This window comes from Lepus europaeus, chromosome 5 (genome assembly GCF_033115175.1).
Source record: "Lepus europaeus isolate LE1 chromosome 5, mLepTim1.pri, whole genome shotgun sequence".
NCBI lineage: Eukaryota > Metazoa > Chordata > Mammalia > Lagomorpha > Leporidae > Lepus > Lepus europaeus.
In genome coordinates, this window is record NC_084831.1 from 110,482,683 (window position 1) to 110,503,720 (window position 21,038).

The following is a 21,038-nucleotide window of genomic DNA, read 5'->3' on the forward strand; positions in this document are numbered from 1 at the left end:
AGAAAAAAAACACTTGCCTTAGGGATCAAAAAGAGTTCCCTGATATCAGAGTGTTTTTAATTAACCATGCTATTTATGAAAGATTGGAAATACGTATCAGGTGACTCCTCCGAACGTAGGATTTCAGCTTTTAATTCTGTGGCATTTGAGATAACAGAACAATGAGTGCTTGCAGCAGGCACTCAAATATTTGTCGAAGGAACTGATGGAAAGCCGTTGCAGGGAAGTATTGTAAGTCGAGTCCAGGAGAACCGAGGCAGCCTTGGGCAGCCTTGGGCAGCCTCAGACGGCCTCAGAAAGGGTAGCAGCAGGTCAGACCCCTACTGGACTGGACTGGAGAGGCGATAAGGGAACCCAACACCCATCCTGCCAGAGGAGCAACCCTTTTAAAATCAGGCCCAAAGGGAACCATCCCAGAAACCTGCTTTTGCTCTGGGGTTTTAAAGAAAGTCACCCAAGTGCATGTGAGAAGAAACCCGACGCTCTGAAATGATAACCTTTCTACAGCTTCTGCAAGGCTAAAAGGGAAAAAAAAGTTCTCTTCCTCTGTGTGAAAGTCGGAAATGTTGAGCTGGTCGCCAGCAACCTTAGAGCTCACTGCAGTCCAGATCATTCCAGAAGGAGGAATCAGTAGGGAACTGAAAACACCAGGACCTGCTGGTTGCGTCCTGGCTGCTCCACTTCCAATCCAGCTCCCTGCTAATGTGCCTGGGAAAGCCGTGGAGGATGACCCAGGTGCTTGGGCCCCTGCCACCCAAATGGGAGACCCGAAGGAAGCTCCTAGCCCCTGACTTTGGCCTGGCCCAGTCCCAGCCCTTGCAGCCATCTGGGGAGTGTACCAGGAGAAGGAAGATCTCTCTCCCTTTCTCTCTGTAACTCTGCCTTTCAAATAGATAAATAAATCTTAAAAAAAAAAAAAAAAAGAAAGAAAGAAAGAAAGAAAGAAAACATCTCATTTTGTTCTAATCTATAAATAAACAAGGACACTTGGGTGATCAGACACAACTCCCCTCCCCTAGTATTTATGGCTGTCTTCATTTTAATGAAGGCTTCATTTTAATTTAACATAATTTCAAAATTATAGGCAGTCAATCAAACGTGAATGTGCCTAATTTGTTCAATGTATGTGTTTTTCAAAGAAAACGTTCACAACAGTGAATTATTCTCATTAAATAGACTAAAATTTGAGTAGTGTGTTTGTTATGACCCTTGCTCTCTTGATACAGCAGGACAAAAGTATTCTGTTACACAGCTATTGAATGAGGCTCACTGCTCCCTGGTAACTTCACAAACTACAGCTTCAACTAGCTACAAAATACCCAAATCAGTTCTGATATGGCCATGAAATTAAGTCTGAAAAAATAGTGAAGTAAATCACCCCTGTAAAATCATGGCATTGAACAACATGTTCTGTATGACTCCATTTATGTCAGGAAAAAAATCTATATTTGCGTGGGTATGCGCATAGAGAAGAGTGTGAAAGGATGTATCTCAAACTGTATAGAATCTGCATGAAATCCAGTAACAGGCAGGGGAGGTAGAAAGGGTCGTACTTACTTTCTGCACTTCTTACAACAAAATTACATTCACTGTTACCCGGGTCAAAAAAGTGAAACTCAAAAACCAAAGCAAACAAACAGAAGCTAGCATCTGAAGTTGAAACCAGTACCCTACCCTCTTACTTCTATGTATCACTCTGCCCCAAAGCACTTTATTTGCTGTTTTAAATTATGACTTAGGGGCCGGCACTGCAGCGTAGCAGGTTAAGCCTCCACCTGTGACGCTGGCATCCCCTATGAGTGCTGGTTCGAGACCTGGCTGTTCCGCTTCTGATCCAGCTCCTTCCTAATGTGTCTGGGAAAGCACAGGAAGATGGCCCAGATATCTGGACCCCTGCACCCATGTGAGAGGCCCAGAAGAAGCTCCTGGCTCCTGGCTTCAGCCTGGCCTAGCCCAGGCCATTGCAGCCATTTGGGGAGGAATCAGGAGATGAAAAGATCTCTCTGTCTCTGTCTCTCTCTGTTGTCTCTCCTATCTCTGTACCTCTGCCTTTCAAACAAACAAAAAAAAATAAGTCTTAAAAAAATTATGACTTATCAAATCTTCAGTGTAAATTAATATTTCCTAAGATGTTGCAAAATTCTATTCCTGGGAAGTTTAAAAAAAAAAAAGCAGACTGTGCCTGGCCAGGGTAGGGTAGGTGTGGCTGGACCTGCAGGGAAAGGTGACTGCTCAACTCCAGATGTTCTTTTCCTCTTGCTACTCCAAGTGCTTCCAAGCAAAGTCAATCAAGGTCACCAACACAACTATTAATGAGCAAACACCACTTAGGTTATCCAAGGTCCCTAAGCCCAAAGCAGCAGCTGGGATCGGGAACGTGGCTACCTGAGAAATTCAAAAAAACCCAGCAGTGGAGACGCAGGGCGAGGGCACCTAACAAGCCAGGCAAAGGCAGGCTTTGGTCACCAGCCACTCACAGCACCACATTGCTCTTTGCTTTACAGCTGGACTATATGAAATGTGACAATCACACCGGCTATCATCTAGGGAAAGCAGATTAATTACTCCTTAATAAATGCTGTCTATCTGGAAAACAGATTTCGAAATATGGGGCTCCTAGGGGAGAGGGAGTTAATAAAAAGGGTCCTTGAAACGTGGAAGTCGGAAGCCTGCCTCATGCCGCAGAGCCATTACCAGCGATGCCACAGGTGCCCAGTGCCCAGCTCAGAGCGGAGATGGTACTCATCCCATAAAAAGAGAGGCAGTGCGACAGAGGACAATGGGTGTCACAGGCAAAAAGAGAATTAACACCCAAAAATAACACCAACTTATGGCAAGCCACAGCAAACTCCACTACATCAAAGAATCATCGTGGGAAGCAATACACAACCAGCATCCTATTTTCTTTTTTGTTCTGGGGTTTTTTTTTAAGTAATTATCGTTTTTTTTCTTTTTTCTCTTTAAAATGTATCTACTTGAAAGGCAAAGCAAGAGACAGACAGAAAGAAAGCAAGACCTTCCATTGTTGGTTCACTCCCCAAGTGGTTGCAATGGCTGGGGCTGGTCCAAGCTGAAGCCAGGAGCCAGGAACTCCATCTGGGTCACCCACGTGGGTTGCAGGGGCCCAAGCACTTGGGCTACCTTCCCAGGCACATTAGCAGGGAGCTGGACCAGAAGCAGAGTAGCCAGGACTTGAACCAGCTCTGCTGTATGAGATGCCGGCTTAACCTGTTGCACCTCAGTGCTGGCCCCTGTTGTGCTAATTAAGGGGAGGCCTGGGGCCCTGAAAGTTGATGGGGTAGAGCCCCTATGAGAAGACACTGCTTTCTTGCCATCACATTGTGGTAAGAGCGTCTGCTCTGACAGAGTAGAGGAGTGCCCCAAGCCCTTTGCTCTGGGCCGGGAAGAGGCCACCTTTCAGCTCTGCCTCCCAACCCCCACCTCCAGGCACTCTCAAGCCAATCCTGCCACTCCTCGTGGGGACCCTCCAGGACGCCCACCCACAGCTTCCTGGAACCTCTCACCTCTCTCCGGCCCCAGTCCTCATGCCAACCAAGTGCTCTTCCCCATCCACCTCCATTGGACCCCCACCCACAGCCACTTCCGGCTTCTCCACCTTCTGAGGTCTTCTCAAAGTGGCCCCTCCACCCCAAAGTTCTGGCACAACATCACCCTGCTCCCACTTTTAAAAAAAGCCTAGAATTCCACCTCTTCCAGAAAACCTTTCCAGATCGACTTCTCCCAACTCCTGCAGCCTCCTCCTCCCTCTCCGTGAGGCTGATGACAAGAACGCGCCTTGCCTCCACCCCTCCGACAGACATTCATCCTCAGAGAGAACATTAGGTCACTGTCTTCCGGGCCACAGCAAATCGATTTGCCATTTGTTCCACTGCTCATCTTCTCCAACCTGGAGGGGAAGGATACGGCGGTGTCGCAGCAAAGCCACCGTGGCCTGGATGATGGGGAACAGGGCACCCCGGTGCATTTTGCTACAGGGTTAAACAAAGGTTAGGTAGAAGCTTTGCTTCACCTCTCATTATCATAAAGCCTATTAGAGACCACTTTGCAGCCTGGGTAGAGTTCATATAATTTAATCTTTGATTCAGGATCATCATTCTTTTCTGCTGCTATAATTACAGATGGGGAAGACACGGCGACCAGGATGACGACTGCTTGGAAGCCGATTTCCAGAACAAATCCTTGTACTATGGTTTGTCATTCTTTGCCCTTCCAAAGGTGGCATTCAAAAACTGAAACCAAAATCCCACTTAGGTGAGGATTCCAGTTAAGGGAGGTCCATCGCCAGGGTCTCTGCCAAGTGTCTGCCGCTGTGGCCCACGATTTAGCCACGTAATAAAGGGTTCTTAGATGAGGGGACTCGGCACCATGTGATCTTCCACAAATACAAGCTTGATTTTGATGCAACTACTCATTTCTTTGAAAACCAGGGGGCATTCACACACAGGTGTCTTACATTTCCTTCACTTAACAAACCCACCCTTTACAAGGAAGAGCCACGCTCACTTTGAAGCAGCGAGCAAACAGGTGTCTGCTCATGGCAATGAGGGACTCTCACATGAACCTGAACACGTTCATCAAGCAGTCATAATTCATGGTGCACAAGGCACCGAGGCCAGGAGGTGGTTGGAGCCACTTCTTCTAGGTTCTGGTCCTGGGCCCAGTGGAAGCAGTCTGGGTCCTTGGGATCCAGGCTAAGCCCGCATCCTAAACTCTTGGTCATCGAGGCTAGTTCTCTGTGAACCTGCATCCTCCCACCTGAACTGGTCCTTAAAACTGCCAGTCACCTCGCCAGTCTCTAAGGCCTCTCCCTCACCATTGAGACCGCTAACTCCTCTGCCTCTGCCTTATCAGAATGCCCTTCCCTGTGCAAATCCTGCCCATTCTGAAAGCCGAGCCCAGGTCCTCTCCACAGTGTCTTTCCCCAACAACCACCACCTGCATCGAACGTTACTTTGAACTCTGCAGGACTCCACAGCATTCAGGAGGTATGTGAGCTGGAATAGAGAAAAAAATTACATCTTAATTTCCACTGGCCTCTAAGTGAAGTATAATCATTCCTTCGCTTATCAAAGCAGACGACCACACAGCAACTCCCTAGTGCCTAGGATCTGTCCATGATGGACATCACACACACCTTCCCATCACAGCACAGTCGATGCAGGGACCTCCAAAGATCATTTACCCTCGTCACTACCCCAAAAGTAGCACAATTGCTAGGCCCGCAGTCAGAGGCTGTGATTTGATTTAACAGGTTGTTAAAGAGGCAAATTGCTCGATCACAGATCTGTGTTTTAATATTTTGATGATGGCGATGTTTCAATAGAATTGGTTTTCTTTGTTAGCCTATGTATTTTTATCTCTGCATTTTTCAATCTTATGCCCAGAAGGCTTCTCCAGCCAGCAAAAGGAGCCATAGCACACACACACACAAAGGTTAAGCAGCCCTGTTTGGTGAAGTAAAGGTGCCAGCTCTACAATCACACAGACTCAGATTCAAATTCAGGCTCTGCCAGCTTCCGGTTCTTTTCCTTGAGCAAAATGATTCAACCTCCCTGAGCCTTGAATTCCCCACCCTGATCAAGGAGGCCAGGACACAGCACCCGCTACCTCATGAAACCATTCACTCATCCGGCAGTTAACTGAACAGCTACTTACGTCGCGCCTGGCACAGGGCTGAGTGCTGGGGCTGCAGCACAGACCACAGCAGAGATGTCCTTCCGCACTTTCTTCAGAAGGGCACGCTCGGGAAAGTGTTTATACAGTGACAGGCCCCAAGCACCCTATAAACACGATAGTACTCACTGCTAAAACCACACCATGTAGTGTTTAATTATAGGCTCACTTACGCTTCCTAGGCAACAACTCTTGGCTCACGTAGCCCAGGTCTCCCCAGCAAGGCTTCCCAGAGGCCAGGGCCTGGGCTTCAGACTCCCAAAGTGGGCAGTGAAGGGACCAAGCGGCTCTGGCTTTGAAACCCTGCTCTGCCACTTATTAGCTCTGGGACTATGGCAAGCCAGCAGCTGTCTCCCACCAACTTGCTCTCTCCTTTCCTCGCAGTAACAGAACCCCAGGTTTCCAGCAGGGCACACAGATCCTCAGAATAAGGCGAATATTTCCCCGCCTCTCTTACAGCTACATAGGGTCATGTGACCTAGTCCTAGCCAATGGAGCTGAAAGCACAGGTGTGGGTGAAACTTCCAGGAAGTGGCTGTGAGTGCTATGAGGCCTGCCTTTTGCAGATCTTCTTCCTCCCGATGGCTGGGACTGGAGTAGCAGTCTCGGACCCTGAGATGACCTTGAGAATGGAGGGCCTGGACATGGAATGAGACAGGAGGAGCCTGGGTCCCAGGCCCTGTGGAGCACTGTATCATCCTAGGCAGTAATTTACCACAGGGCAACTCCTGGGACCTTAACATCCCCGTCTATTCCACAGTGACCACATGAGAAGTCTATTTGGCGGGGCTGCTTTGAGGACTGGATGAGCTAGGGCTTGCTTAGGCTTAGTGAGGGCCGCAGCCAGCAGAGCTGGTATGACGACTGTTAGGATAATAGCAAGAGTCTTGCCGTAGTGCCACAACAGGAGCACTCGGTGCCTACAGGCAGCTAGCTCAGTGATCCTCACAGTTCCCTGGCTCCCTAGCCTGCCTAGTGCTTCCTCAGAGCCCTTGGCCAGGGTCCCTAGGAAAGGAGAGGGCATTACCTCTGGGACAAGTGTCAGAACAGCAGTGTTGCCTCGTTCATAAACCACCATCCTCATCCCTTCCCTCGAAATCCCTTTGCCCGCCTGCCCCACACCACTCCCTCCTCTCCTCCACCTCCTCCTGCTCTTCTGCCTTTGATCACCCCAGTCCCGCCTCTGAGCTCATGCCCATCACTACATCAAAGTTCCTGTCAATCTCTTTCAAAAGCTTCCTCTGGCCTCTCCCCTGAGAAGCTGTCCCTACCTAACCGGGAAGTAAGTGATCCCTTCCCTAGCCCTGTCCCCCTTGAACCGGAGGCTCCCCAAACTCCGCAAATGAACTTGGAGAACATCAATGAACATGACCTCTACAGACTCTGCTGTGATCACCCGGAGAGGTCCCAATCACCTACACTTCTCACTGCTCACTTTTAAAATCCAGTCCACCTTGTGTGCAACTTCAGCACTGGTCCAGAGGGTATAAACTCTTCATGGCCACGCAAAATGGAAATGTGCTTTCTGTGTCTAAGACTTCCAATCAGCTCTCCCAATGATTCCTTTCCTGTTCTTGCAGACTTAACCCCATTCTCTCCCCCACACTGTCACTGCCACTCACCCAGGCTGCTCCTAGGCACAGGCACAGCCCCAACCTCTTTCCCACCCTCCCTCCCCATTCCCTCTGTTGCACACTCATGCCACAGTCACATCAGTCCCTCCTGCCCGTCTCCTCTTCCGACCCTCTGGTGCCACCCATTCTCAGTAGCAGAGACTTCTCTATTCTCATGGCTCAACCAGACGCGGGCTTACAGAGGCTCTGGCATTGGAACAAGGGCTGTGGTGGCAGCTGAGTGGGTGTGGCACCAGGGCTGCTACAGAAGGAAACAAGACACAGTGGTCCAGAGGACAAGCCCAGTAGCTTCCGTAGGATAAAGACAAGCACAAAATTAGTATCCCAACAGCCAGAACGAGAGGGACCTGACCCAAATCCCAGACACTGGCCAAGAAAAACCCAAGTCTAATGATGTCAAGGAGTTCCCAAGTATCCCAGAACTTCCTCCCATGGACCCCATCCCAGATCTTCTCCCTCAAATCGCCACCTCCAGAGGCTGCCTCCTGTGCAGAGTCTTGTCCAACTTTTGGCAAGCCAATTTATTTTCCAGGTGTGTGACCCACACAGGCTTACAACCTTGGGATTCTTTGCTGTTTTACATTTGCACACCACAGTAACTCATGCCCCAGTAAGAATGCTGACGCGTGCATCGGACCACACCAGACAGCCGGCAAGCAGGAAACAAGACCCCAGCGCGAGTTTTCTTCCTTCCACAAACACCTTCTGCTTCTCTGGGGGCAAGAACACGGCAGCAAAGCCCCCTCCCCGGCCATGCTAACAGCCATCGGAGTGAGGTTCCACTAGAGGGAGGGACTCCAAAGCATGCATCCCCACAGTTCTAAACCATGTCCCTCTGCCCCACGCCTGGCCTCCTGCCACCACCATTCCCCCTTGAAGGCCACCTTGCTCATTTTCCTCCTGGCATCTGTTTACACGGGAAGCAGAGTGGGGAGGGAAGATGAGGATGACAGCGCCCGTCCAGTGCTGGCACTGAGCAGCCCAGAGAGAGCAAACAGCAGGGGGACCAGCAGGCAGCCTTACATTTCTTAAGCAGCCAAAAGAAACAAAAGGCACAAATGTCACATTGCCTTGCTTTCCCATTGGTGCTTCCTGGGCCTCCTCTGGGCCCCACCCTTGCACTCAAGCCTCTTTCCAGTCTTCGCTACACACCCCCGCCCAACACCCAAACCTCCCGGAGGGCTTTCCTTGTTTGTGTCCCATTCAATCCACATGAATCACTAATTGCTGATTTAAACCCAGACACCAAGCGAATGACACACACACAGTACAACAGGCACACAGATCCAGTGCTAGGGACTAGCAGATGGAGGGCTACCTGCCTTCCTGACTGCCTGAACATCCAGGAGACACAGAGACACTCTGTAGACTGGGGTTCCACGTGGGTTGGCAGTGGAGGCTGGCACACAGGAACTCACACACCAGTCCTCAGACTCACACGTGCAATGACCTGGGAGAGCTAAAAGACCCCCTCCCCAGGGAGCCTGGTGTCAAGGGTCTGGGGCTGTGGCCTGAACATCAGAATTTCTGCACATCCCCAGCGATACCAGCAGGCACCCAAGTTTGAGAACCAGCTTGAGTTCCAGCGGTGACTCAAGGCAGTCACTTATATCCTTATACCTTTCATCCTCTAATGGTACAATAGCCCTTCGATGTTTTATTGTGATTCGGACGATCGGAATGCAGGTCCTCTAACTCCAAAGTCCACTATTCTCTTTGCACACACCTGTGACCTCCCTCCAGCGTGCGGGCGATGCCTGGGTGCCCTCTCCACTGCCAACAGATCACAGATAAGCTCCCTACCTGCAAGACTCCAAGATTTGGAAATGCAAAGACCTGAGGCAGGGGCAGCACAGGGGGCGGGGCGTGTGCTCCTGTGGGAGGTCTGGCTAGAGTTTATCAGAGAGGCTGGCCACCTCTTAGGAAATCACACCTAAGGCCATGCTCAGGGGCTGGAGAGGAACAGACCATGTTGGGAAGGGGGAGGGGTGAATCATGCCATAGCTCCTCTAGGGCCACAGCTTTTTCTCCCCTCTGTAAACACTCAGCTGATCCCAAAAGCCAATCCTAATGCATGCCTTACCAGTCAGCTTCAATTCCTCCTTGCAGAAGTATGAGTGGCGCTTCCGTGGTGAGAAGACATGTGACTGGCATCCTCAAATGCTATTACCAGCCCAGAGTCCACAGAAGGTAGGGCAAAGCATCCCTCCAGCCACACCCCACCCACTACCACTTCTCATCACGGTGAAAGTGCCATCAGGATCATTGGACCAACTCAAGACAGAGGGAGATCGAGGGTGCCACTTCCCAAACCGGAATTAATGCAAGAGCAAACACATTTGGTGTCCAGTTTCTAATACCGGAAGGAGCAGCCCACAAGCCACACCGAGTCCCTAAACCGTGGATGCGTGTGAGCACAGATGGGGTACCTCACCCCAAGGCCCAGGGCAGGCACTCCAAGGATGGCAAATGTTCCCTTCTAAAGACAGCAGTATTCCCTCACATCCTCCTGGCACTGTATTCCAACCTGTGACACCCACCGGCCGCCTCCTGGTGTCCCCAAGGCCTCCCACTGATGGGAAAGAACCACAAGGAATTACAGGAAGCCAGAGCAGGTTAAACTTTCACATCGATCGCCCAGATAAGCAGAGCCACTTACCCAGCACAGCCAGACAGCTCAGCACTGGGATGAAGCACTTCATGTCGGCAGCCGCCAGGAGCCCAGACCCAGGCGTTTCCTCTTCCCCCGGCACCTAATCTCTCATTTCTTGCACTCCACTCACAGCTCCGGAGGGCAGTTTTTAGAAACTGAACTTAACTCGGAACACGCAAGTGGATTAAAGGGAACAGATCAGAAGGAGGGGTGGGGGCGGGGAGCAGCAGTGGTGGCACGTGAGAAAACTCCCCTATGCCAAGAGAAGGGTCCGGAACAATTCTGAGGGTGCTCCAGGCTTCTGCCACATCGTGTGCCTTGCGGTTTCCACTGGAATTGTAGATTGCTCTGGATGAATCCTCAAGGAAAGGGGGAAATAAAAGAATCTGAGAAAATCCTTTCATCCGCTGATTATACAGAAATGTCCTTGGCTTGCGGGCGACAGTGCCTGCGATCTTCCTCATTCGGATTCCCCAGAAGGAGAAGGGCAGGCTTGATCAAAACCTCTGGCAGCCGACGCACCCTGGCTGGCGTCCACTGCTGGTGATTCTTCATCAAACAGCCCGTCTCCATCCATGGTGGTGGGCCACGGAGCTGACACCTGCCCGGGACGCACGAAGCCGGCCGGCGGGCGTGGGGCAGCCCGGCAGCGGTCCCACGACGCCTGCAGACTGCTGAAACAAACACGGCAGAGATTTGTCAAAGGCAGACGCCACCGAGCTGCGCCGGACCCCTGGGTCCCGTTCCCGGGCCGGGACAGGTAGCCTCCGCGTTCTGACCTTGGGCAGATCGCTACCTGGCCCTCCGCCTTAGTTTGCCTATCCAGGGCAGAGCCATCGTGGGGAACCCGAGCGTTCCTGAAATACTTTCACCAAACGCTTCCCTCCAGGGATTACCCGTGGCCTCCTACCGAGCCCCGGCGCCGCGAGCAGCCCCACCCCCGGCGGGGGCACCGCGGGACGGCGCTCCGAGGGGCGGCCGCGGCTGTCGGTCCCACCCCCGGCCCCCGCCCCGCCCGTGGGAGCTCCGAGCGCGCCGCGTCCCAGGTGGCCCGCTATTGTTTTACCTTCCCGAGTGTTTATTTCACGCTGATTGGAAGCAAAAGAGCCGGGGAAGAAGGGAGCCCAGGGCTCCGCTTTCCGCTGCCGGAGCGCGGTCGCCTCGCGCCCGACCGGCCTGGGAAGGGGGTCTGGGGCCCGACCCCGAGCAGCCGCGGCCGGTCCCCCCACGCCTCCCTCCCCGGGCCCCCCTCGCGGCCGCCCCCGCCCCAGCGCCGCCCGCGCCCCCCGGCCGACGCCTGACCTCGCCCCCGGCCCGCTCAGTCCGCGCGCCCGTCGGTCTGCCGGTGCGGTGCACGCCTCGGGAGACGCGCCGCTTCCTCCTCTCCGCCCGCAACCGCACCAGCAGCCGCGCTCCAGCCCCTCCCGAGTCCCCGCCCCTCTGGCTCCAGCCAGGCCCGCAGCACCGGGCGACGGAGCGCGGGCCGAGGGCGGCGGCCTCGGCGAGCGGCCCCGCCCCCGGGCCCGCCCCGGCCCCCGCTCCCCGCCCCCCGAGCCGCGCGGCCGGGGCCCGGGGCCGAGCGGGGGCGCGCGGGCGGCCTGGGGCGCCGAGGACCCGGGCTGGGCCGGCTCGGGAGACCCGGCGGCGGCGGCGGCGGCGGCGCGCGAAGTTAAGCAGGGGCTCGCGCGCAGACTCCTGGCTGCCGGCGCGATGCGCAGGCCCTTGCCGAGCCCTTCCTGGAGCCGCGAGCCGAGGAGAGGGCGGGCGGGCGGCGCGGGAGCGCGTGCCCTCTCCGGGAAGCCAAAACAAAGCCCTTTGCTGGAGACTAGGGTCTGCTCGCGGAGTGGAGCCCCAGCTTGGCCCTGCGCTCTGGGATGGGGTCTGGAGTTCGGAAACAGCCTGGGTTCTAACCCCGGTTCCTGCGTTTCTTGGCTGTGGCCGCTGGGCCGAGCTCCTTAACAGCCCCGTGCCTCGGTTTCCCCGTCTGTTATATGGGGAAAGTCAGCCTTCCTTAATGGGGTTGTATGAGGCGTGCGTGACAGCGTCGTAAGGCACTTACTCATCCGCACTCAGGAAATAGCTGACAGCCCTATGCAAGCAAGTGCTTTTTCATTCATTCAGTATTCACTGAACGTGTGGAACAGAGGGCCAACACAGCCACCAGGCGGCCAGGGCACCACAGGGCAGGCCTGCCCTCGAGGCGCCCGCAGTCTACGCGGCTGGGGGGGGGGGGGTGGACACGTGAGACTAGGGGACGTGCAGAGTGCAGAGTTGCAGACTGTCCCGGCCCCAGCCTTGTGTCGTGGGGGAGGGGCGGACTTGGTCGGGCCGGGTTCTGCTGAGGGGGCTCAAAGGGAGACGCAGGTAGACCTGAAGGCGCAGAGGGAGGTACCAGTGGAAGAGCGGGGCGGGGGAGGTGAGAGGTCACGGGCCCTGGAGACAGCCCCCTGGCAGGCCCGGAGTGGGGAGACGGTTAGTTAGACGACCCGGAAATCTCTGTGGGACCCAAACCCAAGAGAGAAGCGGAACCGTGAGCTGGAGATAAATCGACCCCAGGGCCCTGGAGTGGTCTGTCTGGTATGTGAAGAAAGACCTCTATGGGCAGCGGGGGGGGAGTGGGAGTAAAGGGGGGGGGGGCGGGGAAGGCGCTGCCGAAAAGCCAGACAGGAGAGGGCGGTGACCAGGACCACCAAGGTGGCAACAGGGAGGGAGAGGAATGAGTGGGTGGTCTCCGTGTCAGGAGGCTGCCCTGCAGAATGTTCCAGCCCCACGGACTCGGGGCCGGATGCAGAGACTGGACGCGTGGATGGGCCGCAGTGCCCAAGAAGCCATGGAGGGGGGGAGGCTCAGGGGGGCTCAGAACTCCGCAGGGAGCCATGGGTGTGTGTGATTTTCACCTTATTGGGCTGACGGGCAAGTGGATTTAGTATGGAATATGCCTGTAATTCACTGATTTTGCATACATATTGCTTATATTTAAAACCCACCTTGTGCAGAGCAATGAAGATCATGCTAGGACCCACACAAAGTAGCTCTGGGTTTGGCCTCTCCCTTTCCCTGTGGCTATGAATTTCTAAGGGGCAGGGTCTGCCCTTTAATTGTCATTTATCTCAAACTATGCTTGGCATTTGATCTGCATACAGTAATTGTACTATAAATACATCAAGGGAATCGAGCTGAATATTTATCACGTGCTTATTGTGTTGGAAAACTCCTCTGTGTGTTGTATTACCTCTTTCTCCCAAGATAACCAGCACTCTGGCATCTCTCAGCTTTTTTTTTTTTTTTTTTTTAAGATTTATGTATTTATTTGAGAGGCAGAGTTACAGACAGAGAGGTAGAGACAGAGAAGCAGGTCTTCCATCCTCTGGGTCACTCCCCAGATGGCCACAATGGCCAGAGCTGGGCTGATCTGAACCCAGGAGCCAGGAGCTTCGCAGAAGCATAACCAACAACCCGCTGCACCCGCCCTCTCTCTCAGCTCTTGCCTGCCAAACTCCTGCATTTGTATATTGAGCACTTATTTTCCAGTGGGAAACACAGTCAATAAAACAAGTAGAGATGTGTGGGGTGAGGAAATGTTTGCCTGTGTGAGGCAGTGGAGGGGAGATCCTGCTCCCTGAAGCTTAGTCACGGAAGGCGTCTTATCAGGGGTGGCATTTCAGCCTGATTAGAGGGAGACAGGGGGCCTGGAGAGTTCTAGAAGAAAAGCATTCCACGATTAGAGGCCAGCATGTGTACCGCTCCCAGCCGTGTTCTGAAGATAAAAAAACAAGTTCATGTGTGAAACATTATAGAAGAGAAAGAGGGAGGAATGCAATGGGAGACACTGCGGGGGTCCTGTCCTGTGGGGTCTTCATAGGCTAGACTCGTACGCATTTAGTCTAGTGGTTAAGATTGAACCTCAGCGTGCCTGTGTTGATGCCCTGCTGCGGCTCCCGACTCCAGTTTCCTGCCCATGCACACTCCGGGCAATGGCGGGGATGTCTCAAGTAATGGCTCCCCGCCTGGTTGGAGGCCTGGATTTCCTGGCTTGGGTCCTGGCCCAACCCTGGATGTTGTATGGGCCTTGGAGAAGTGAACTGGTGGATAGGAGCTTGCTCTGTATGCAAGTGTGTGTGTGTGTGTGTGCCTCTCAAATATATTAATTTAAAAATTTTTGAAACAAAGTAGACTCAGTGAAGCTCTCCAAAGAACTGAATGTGGAATGGGAGATTAAAGGAGCCTTCCAGAAGGATCACTTCAGCCAGCATGGGAGCTCTCTGACCCCATCACAATGCCCAACCCCTCCTCCAAGTCCACCACGCTTCTTGTGGCCTCTGCCTGGGCCTCCGTCCCTGAACCCCTGCTCTCAGCTCTGGCTTCTCAGCTCGCTCTCTCTCTCAGCCTACCCCTCTACCCGCCCCAGGCCCCGGGCATCCTCGAGAACATTTTCCATCCCTGGCCTTCCATCACCACCCAGTGGTGTTTCAGCAGATTCTGGCGCAGATGTCCACTTGTATGGAACATCTGTGATAGCCGAGAACGGTGCTAACCCTTGGGTGGGGAGAGAGACGATGCCACCAGGTGAAGTAGCCATGACACAGTGGCTCCGTGGGGCCCCTCCAGGAGCTCCTTGGCAGGCAGAGAACTGAACCGGAAAGAGAAGGAGAGGCATGGGAGGAGAAGAGGGCAGCCACCTGCTTCCCAGCAAACTTGCCTGGGGCCCCGGGCAGAACGTTGGCAGCCAGCTCCCACACGGCTCACATTTGCATTGGAAGCCTCTCCCGGATAGGCCTGGAGTCAGGTGGATGTCTGGGACATTCTGGGGGGACCCCTCACTCTTCTTCACCGGGGGTTTCTCAGAGCTCCCAGAAGCCAGGCTGCCGCGCAGCAACAAGAGTGCTGGGCCGCCCACACCCTCAGGAAGGCAATGCCACCCACAGCCAAGGTCCAACATTGCCCTGTTTCCCACTTCTCCACAGAACCTGGAAATCCTGATTTTTCTTGAAATGCTTGCTCATTTTGTTTATTGGGAATTACCATTTAAAAATAAATTATGGAACCAGCACTGTGATATAGCAGGTAAAACCGCACCTGCAGTGCTGGCATCTCATATGGGCGCTGGTTTGAGACCCGGCTGCTCCACTTCTGATCCAGCTCTCTGCTATGGCCTGGGAAAGCAGTAGAAGATGGCCCAAGTCCTTGGGCCCCTGCACCTGCATGGGAGACCAGGAAGAAGCTCCTGGCTCCTGGCTTTGGATCGATGCAGCTCCTACTGTTTTGGCCATTTGGGGAGTAAACCAGGGGTGGAAGACCCCTCTCTCTGTCTCTGCTTCTCTCTGTAACTCTTTCAAATAAATAAAATACATGAAAAAAAAAAAAAAAAAGGCTGCTTAGGTCAAGAGTTTATCATGGGGGCTGGCACCATGGCGCAGTAGGTTGATCTTCCACCTGCAACACCGGCATCCCATGTGGGTGCCCATTCTAGTCCTGGCTGCTCCTCTTCCAGTCCAGCTCTCTGCTACAGCCTGGGAAAACAGTACAAGATGGTCCAAGTCCTTGAGCCCCTGCACCCGCATGGGAGACCAGGAAGAAGCACCTGGCTCCTAGCTTTGCATTAGCACAGCTCCAGCCATTGCAGCCATTTGGGGAATGAAACAATGGAAGGAAGACCTTTCTCTCCATCTCTCTGTAACTCTACCTCTCAAATAAATAAATAAAATTGTTTAATAAAAAAAAAAGTTGATCGTGGACCTGTTGGGGTTTGGATGTGCCTTGTCCCTCCCAACCCTGTGTTGCAATTTGGTGGCCAATGGTAATGGTGTTGAGAGGTGATGAGAAATTTAAGAGGTAACTAGATGAGGGGGCCCTGGCCTCTCGTGAGAATTAACGTTGTTCCCAGCAGTGGGCCGTCATCAGGCCAGTCTAGCATCCTCACTTCATTCTCTTGCTGTCTCTCGCACGAAGGCTCTTCCACACACACCTGCTGTTCTCCCACTTTTCTGCCGGGGGGGTTGGCACTGTGTGAGGCCCTCACCAGAATCCAAGCAGATGTTGGCACCATGCTGTTAGACCTCCAGAACTGTGAGCTAAATAAACCTCAGGTTTTCTGTCATAGCAACAGAAAACAGACCATGGGCTAAAACAGGATCTTCACAAATTCACTAGCCTATCCTTGCTCCAAGTCCACTTCTGAAGTCGAGAACTCAAATCAGCCACATAGCTTGTCCCCAGAAGAGCTCATCTTTTCCACCAATATTCCATTCCAAACGTCGTCCTGTCTATGGTCCTTCCCAGCCCCAAACCATGATTATTTCATTGTTCTTTGTTGCTCTTTTCCAAAATCTCAGTAAATTCTATTTTTTTTAAAGCCAACAACTTTGGACCAATTATTATGCCAGCTCTGGCTTATGGCCTGTGTTCTTCCCTCTATGGGATCCTTCTGTTTGCTAAAGAATTGAAATAACAAAGCCTGTGGGTGGGCTCAGTGCCACAGCACATGTCAAGTTGGAGTGACTTCTCTGGGTTACATTGGCTGACCCCCCAATGTCTCTCTCTCTCTCTCTCTCTCTCTCTCTCTCTCTCTCCCTCTCTCTCTCTCTCTGTCTCAATGTCCCAGGGCAGCTGGGCCATCTGCCCGGGCTGACTGCCACTTTCAACCATGCTGGAGCCCAAGTGGAGGACTCTTAAGAACTTGGCTTGGTCCCTCTGGTGAAAAAAATGTTACTTTGGTCACACAGCGTCTGTCCTTGCACAGAGAAAAGTGTGTCACCATAGACTTGAGATTCTAGGATGCAGACAACCGTGAGCTTCTAGCAGAACAGAGCCTTCTGGGTGGGGTGCTCTCTCGGAGACATCTGTTACCCCACCGACGGCCAAAGCTGCCGCGCCGATCTGGCTGCCCTGTTGCCCCTCCCTTATAAAAGAGCGCAGGCATTGGCAGTTCTCACCCAAGTATATATGAGTCTGGCTGGCAGTTTCTAAAAGTTCACTTGGAAGTTAATGATTTGGAACTCAGAACATATTTTCCCATAACAGTGATGTAATAAACGGTGATTATATTTCCAGGCTGGCATGCAAGAGTGTTTAACCCTTAACATGCTCAAAATCCTACATATGTCAGAGGCTAAGAATCAGTAAACCAATCATACAGTCCAAATGCCAGCCATTCAACAATAGTGAAAAATCACAGTAGGACAAGAATTTTCTCCCTTAAAAAGAAAGGGAAGAAATATCCAGTGAACATAAAGTACCATTTTATGCTGTGCGGTGGTAAAGAAAGCAGGGAAGATCCCTGTCCTCAAGGGAGCGCATTCTGTGTGTTTTTCTCTGTTTATTGTCTTCTTCCGCAGGAGTGTCTAAGCTCCCCATGGGCTGCAGCCTGGTCTGTGTGCTTCCCTAGAGGGTGTCCAATGTGTAGAATAATGCCGAGTGCAAAGCATGCGCTCCATAGATATTTGTGGGATGAATGAGTAAATCGGTTCTAGTTGGGGAGGCGACAATAAACAAGTAAGGAAATAAACATGCAATCAAATGTCAGCTGGTGACGAAGCTATGGGGAGAAACAGCGCAGAGAGCCCACGGGGGAGGTGGCTGTTTAGGGGGAGGTGCTTGGGAAAGTCTTGTCGGAAGGAATGACATTTGCACAGAGATCTGAATGAAGAGCAGAGCCACGGGAGATCTGGGGGAAGAAGGACTGCTGTGGGTAAATCAGACCAAGACATTGAGCCAATGTTCACGGTGACGTCAACCTATACACTTGGACAACATTTAAATAATGCTAAGAATGGTTACTAAAGGGGTCAGAAAGTACTGGGCAAAACAAGAGAAGATGAAGACCATCACTCAAGGCTACTGCTGCCCCTAGGCCATGTGTGGATGTGGAAGAAATAACTGCAAAATGGGGCTGAGCTTTGTGGCCTCACAAGAAAAGCCCAGGAAAAATTGCGGGGCTCTGAACTCGAAGCTGGGATGCCCAGAGAGCTACATCTTCAAATAAATGGGATGCAGAAATAAGTCAGCCGCTACTCAGACTTGCCAGCTTGACTTCAAGTCACCTGGATAGCAAAGCAGACCTTGAGCCTGGAACTTGGGTCACAGTGGTTCCCGCCTAGGAGCAGCACCACGCACCAGGCAGAAGCAAACAGCGGTGTTTTCAGGAGGACGATCTTCTATCACGCTGATCCTCAAATGATTCCAAAATAAGATTTCCAACATACAGTTAAATTGGACCCGGAAATTAGACACCGTTAGTGAGATCACCAGAAAACTGAAACAGGCCCACCAAACTTTGAGATATTAGGATTATCTGACACAGCCAATAGAACAACTGGGTTTACTGTCTTCAAAGAAATAAAAATTCAAACTGCAACATGTTAGCAGAAACCCAGAACAGTATTTGGGGGAAGAACATCCCAGGCTAAGAGGACAGCAAATGCCAAGGCCCTGAGGCAGGAATGAGGTGGGCTTGTTGGAGCAGAGTGGGTGCCAGGGAGAGGGGGAAGGGAGTTTAGAAAGGGTGGCAAAGGCCAGGTCGTGGGGGTCTTATGGGAATTCAGGTCTTATTCTCTGTGTCAAGAGAAACCCTTGGATGCCTTGGGGAGGTAAAGTGGCATGACTTACTTTCTATTTTTAAAAAGTCAGTCTGGCCGGCGCCGCGGCTCACTAGGCTAATCCTCCGCCTTGCGGCGCCGGCACACCGGGTTCTAGTCCCGGTCGGGGCGCCGGTTCTGTCCCGGCTGCCCCTCTTCCAGGCCAGCTCTCTGCTGTGGCCAGGGAGTGCAGTGGAGGATGGCCCAAGTTCTTGGGCCCTGCACCCCATGGGAGACCAGGATAGGCACCTGGCTCCTGCCATCGGATCAGCGCGGTGCGCCGGCCGCAGTGCGCCAACCGCTGCAGCCATTGGAGGGTGAACCAACGGCAAAAAGGAAGACCTTTCTCTCTGTCTCTCTCTCTCACTGTCCACTCTGCCTGTCAAAAAAAAAAAAAAAAAAAAGTCAGTCTAGCCTTTGTGTAGCAAAGAGACTGTAAGGAAGCAAGACTGGAACCAAACAGACTGATTAGTGGACAGGTGCGCGGTCTAGATGCGAGCTGATGAAGGCTTAGGCTAAGCAGGTGACAAGGATGAACTGAAGCTCTAACTGTGAGCTGGGTCGAAGACAAGGGTGAGAGAAGGTGGAAAGCTCCCCACCTCCGGGTACTTGGCTGTGTGTCTCCAGTCTCCCCTAACCCAACATAATCTCTGCTTCGCTCTGTCAGCTGACAGCTCCTTGGTTGGCATTTTCAGTCCAGGACCTTTTCCCGTGCTTCATGCCTGTGGAGCCACCTGTCTTCTGAATGTTCCACCAGGTAGTCGCCAAGCCTTGCACGGCACCTGCCCCAAACTCAGCTTGTTCTTTCCTCTAAGCTATTTTCCCTCCTCAATTTCCTATCCTGGGAATGGAGCCCCTTTCTGTACAACCACAGGAGCCAGAGCCTTTGGATTAACACGGGACTCCTCACTTTCCACATCCAGTGCGTGCCTGGGGACTGCTGGGGCTGCCTCCTTTGCTTCTTTCCAAGCTGTCTGTTCCACGCTGTTTTCATGGATTCTGCCCTGGCTCGGGCCTTCTTCACTTGTCTCTAGACTTTCATCGTGGTTTCCCACCTGGTCTCCCAGGTGATCTAATCACTCCCTGTCCATTTGTCCTTCTAAAGTGTACACCATTCTAAATTGGAGCTGCCAATGGCTTACAGAACAGGCACACTCCTTAGAATGAGTTACAAGGATATCCTAACCTCCATATCCACTCCTGACCCCCAACCCTGTTCGGATTTCCCATTCCTCTGGGGTCTGGTCTTAGGCAGTTACAGTGTCCTGGCTATTCTTTGCATGTGTATGCTAGGTATTCTGCTGGATGCACTTCCTCCTCCTGCCTCTGCCTTGGCACAGCCCCAGCCTCCTTGCAGGAACAGCAGGCATAAGCCTCTCCAGGAAGCATCCTTCCACCCCTCTCCAGTACTGAGTGAGTCCTCTGTGAAAGCTCTGTGTTGAGTGTAGACCTCTCGCTTGCTGCTCTCCCACTAGTCAAGGCTATCGTCTAATGTGTGTGTGTATCACCTAGCGAGTTTCTTGAGGTCAAGGCTGCCTAATATAATTGTGCCTTGTGTTGCCCACACTGTGCCTGGCACAGAGTAGGCAGTCAACTAAAGCCTTGTGGAATGAATGAAGGAGAGGTTATGAATGAACAGACCTCCCTCCTGTGGGCTCTGGGAGGCTGCAACAGCCAGGGATGGAGGCATTTCATCAACTTTCTTTGGGGTGAATTTATCCCCATATCTGCCTCTCTCCCTACCTGCTTTGGGTGGATAATTTGAACACAAAAGTAGGAGATCAAAGTTTTTGCTTCTACCTGATCCCCTTCCTTTGTTCTATCCACAAAGTCCCCAGGCAAGGCCATCTGCCTGGTACCCCCCAGGTCCCATGCCCAATGCATGGACTGACTTACCCAGGGCAGCAGCTCCTGCAGGCCTTTGAGGGTGCTGGTAGCAGCTGGGAGCCCACACAGGTGCCTTAAGTTCACAGCACAAATTGCTATGGATGGGTGTTGAATGCGACTTCTTGGTCACTTATAATTTCTATGGCACTCCATGACCCTCACTTATGATTTTCTGTTTAGGGAAAAGGGGGCTAGAGAGAACAGAAAAGAGCGAAAAGAAAGGAGAAAGTGGGGTGGGAGGGTGAGAAGGAGAGAAAAAGGAAAAAGAGAAAAAGGAGGTGGGGGGAGAGGGTAAGAAAAGGGATAAAGAGAAAAGTTAAAACCAAGTACGTGTGTCTGTGAAATGTTAACTGAAGCTTTCCTACTTCAACGTTAGGGACCTCATGGCAGATCCCAGGGAGACCAATTCCAGAACAAAGCCCTCTTTGTGACCAATCACATGATAACCCAAATGCATGAGTGGCTACTTTTCTCCACAATCAACCCCAGCCGTCAGTCTTGGCCCTGGACTGTTTAAAAACCGTGTTTCCCTTAAATACATGTTTATCAGTCCCAGGACAGAAGTGGCCTCCCCTGCCATGGTGGCGGATTTCTGGA

The 21,038-nt window shown here is 52.5% G+C and overlaps 1 protein-coding gene across 3 annotated transcripts in view; it reads right to left on the reverse strand.

Moving 5' to 3' along the window:
- Positions 1 to 11,310, reverse strand: part of IGSF3 (immunoglobulin superfamily member 3) — a 91,180-nt gene extending 79,870 nt beyond the window's left edge. For all 3 annotated transcript variants that reach the window (XM_062192044.1, XM_062192043.1, XM_062192042.1), the window contains exons 1-2: positions 11,284 to 11,310; positions 9,988 to 10,655 (exon numbers count right to left, since the gene is read on the reverse strand). In XM_062192044.1, coding sequence (XP_062048028.1) covers positions 9,988 to 10,030 — 43 coding nt within the window. In that variant the 5' untranslated portion in view covers positions 10,031 to 10,655; positions 11,284 to 11,310. The remainder of the gene's footprint in view (positions 1 to 9,987; positions 10,656 to 11,283) is intronic.
- Between the last annotated feature and the right edge of the window lie 9,728 nt (positions 11,311 to 21,038).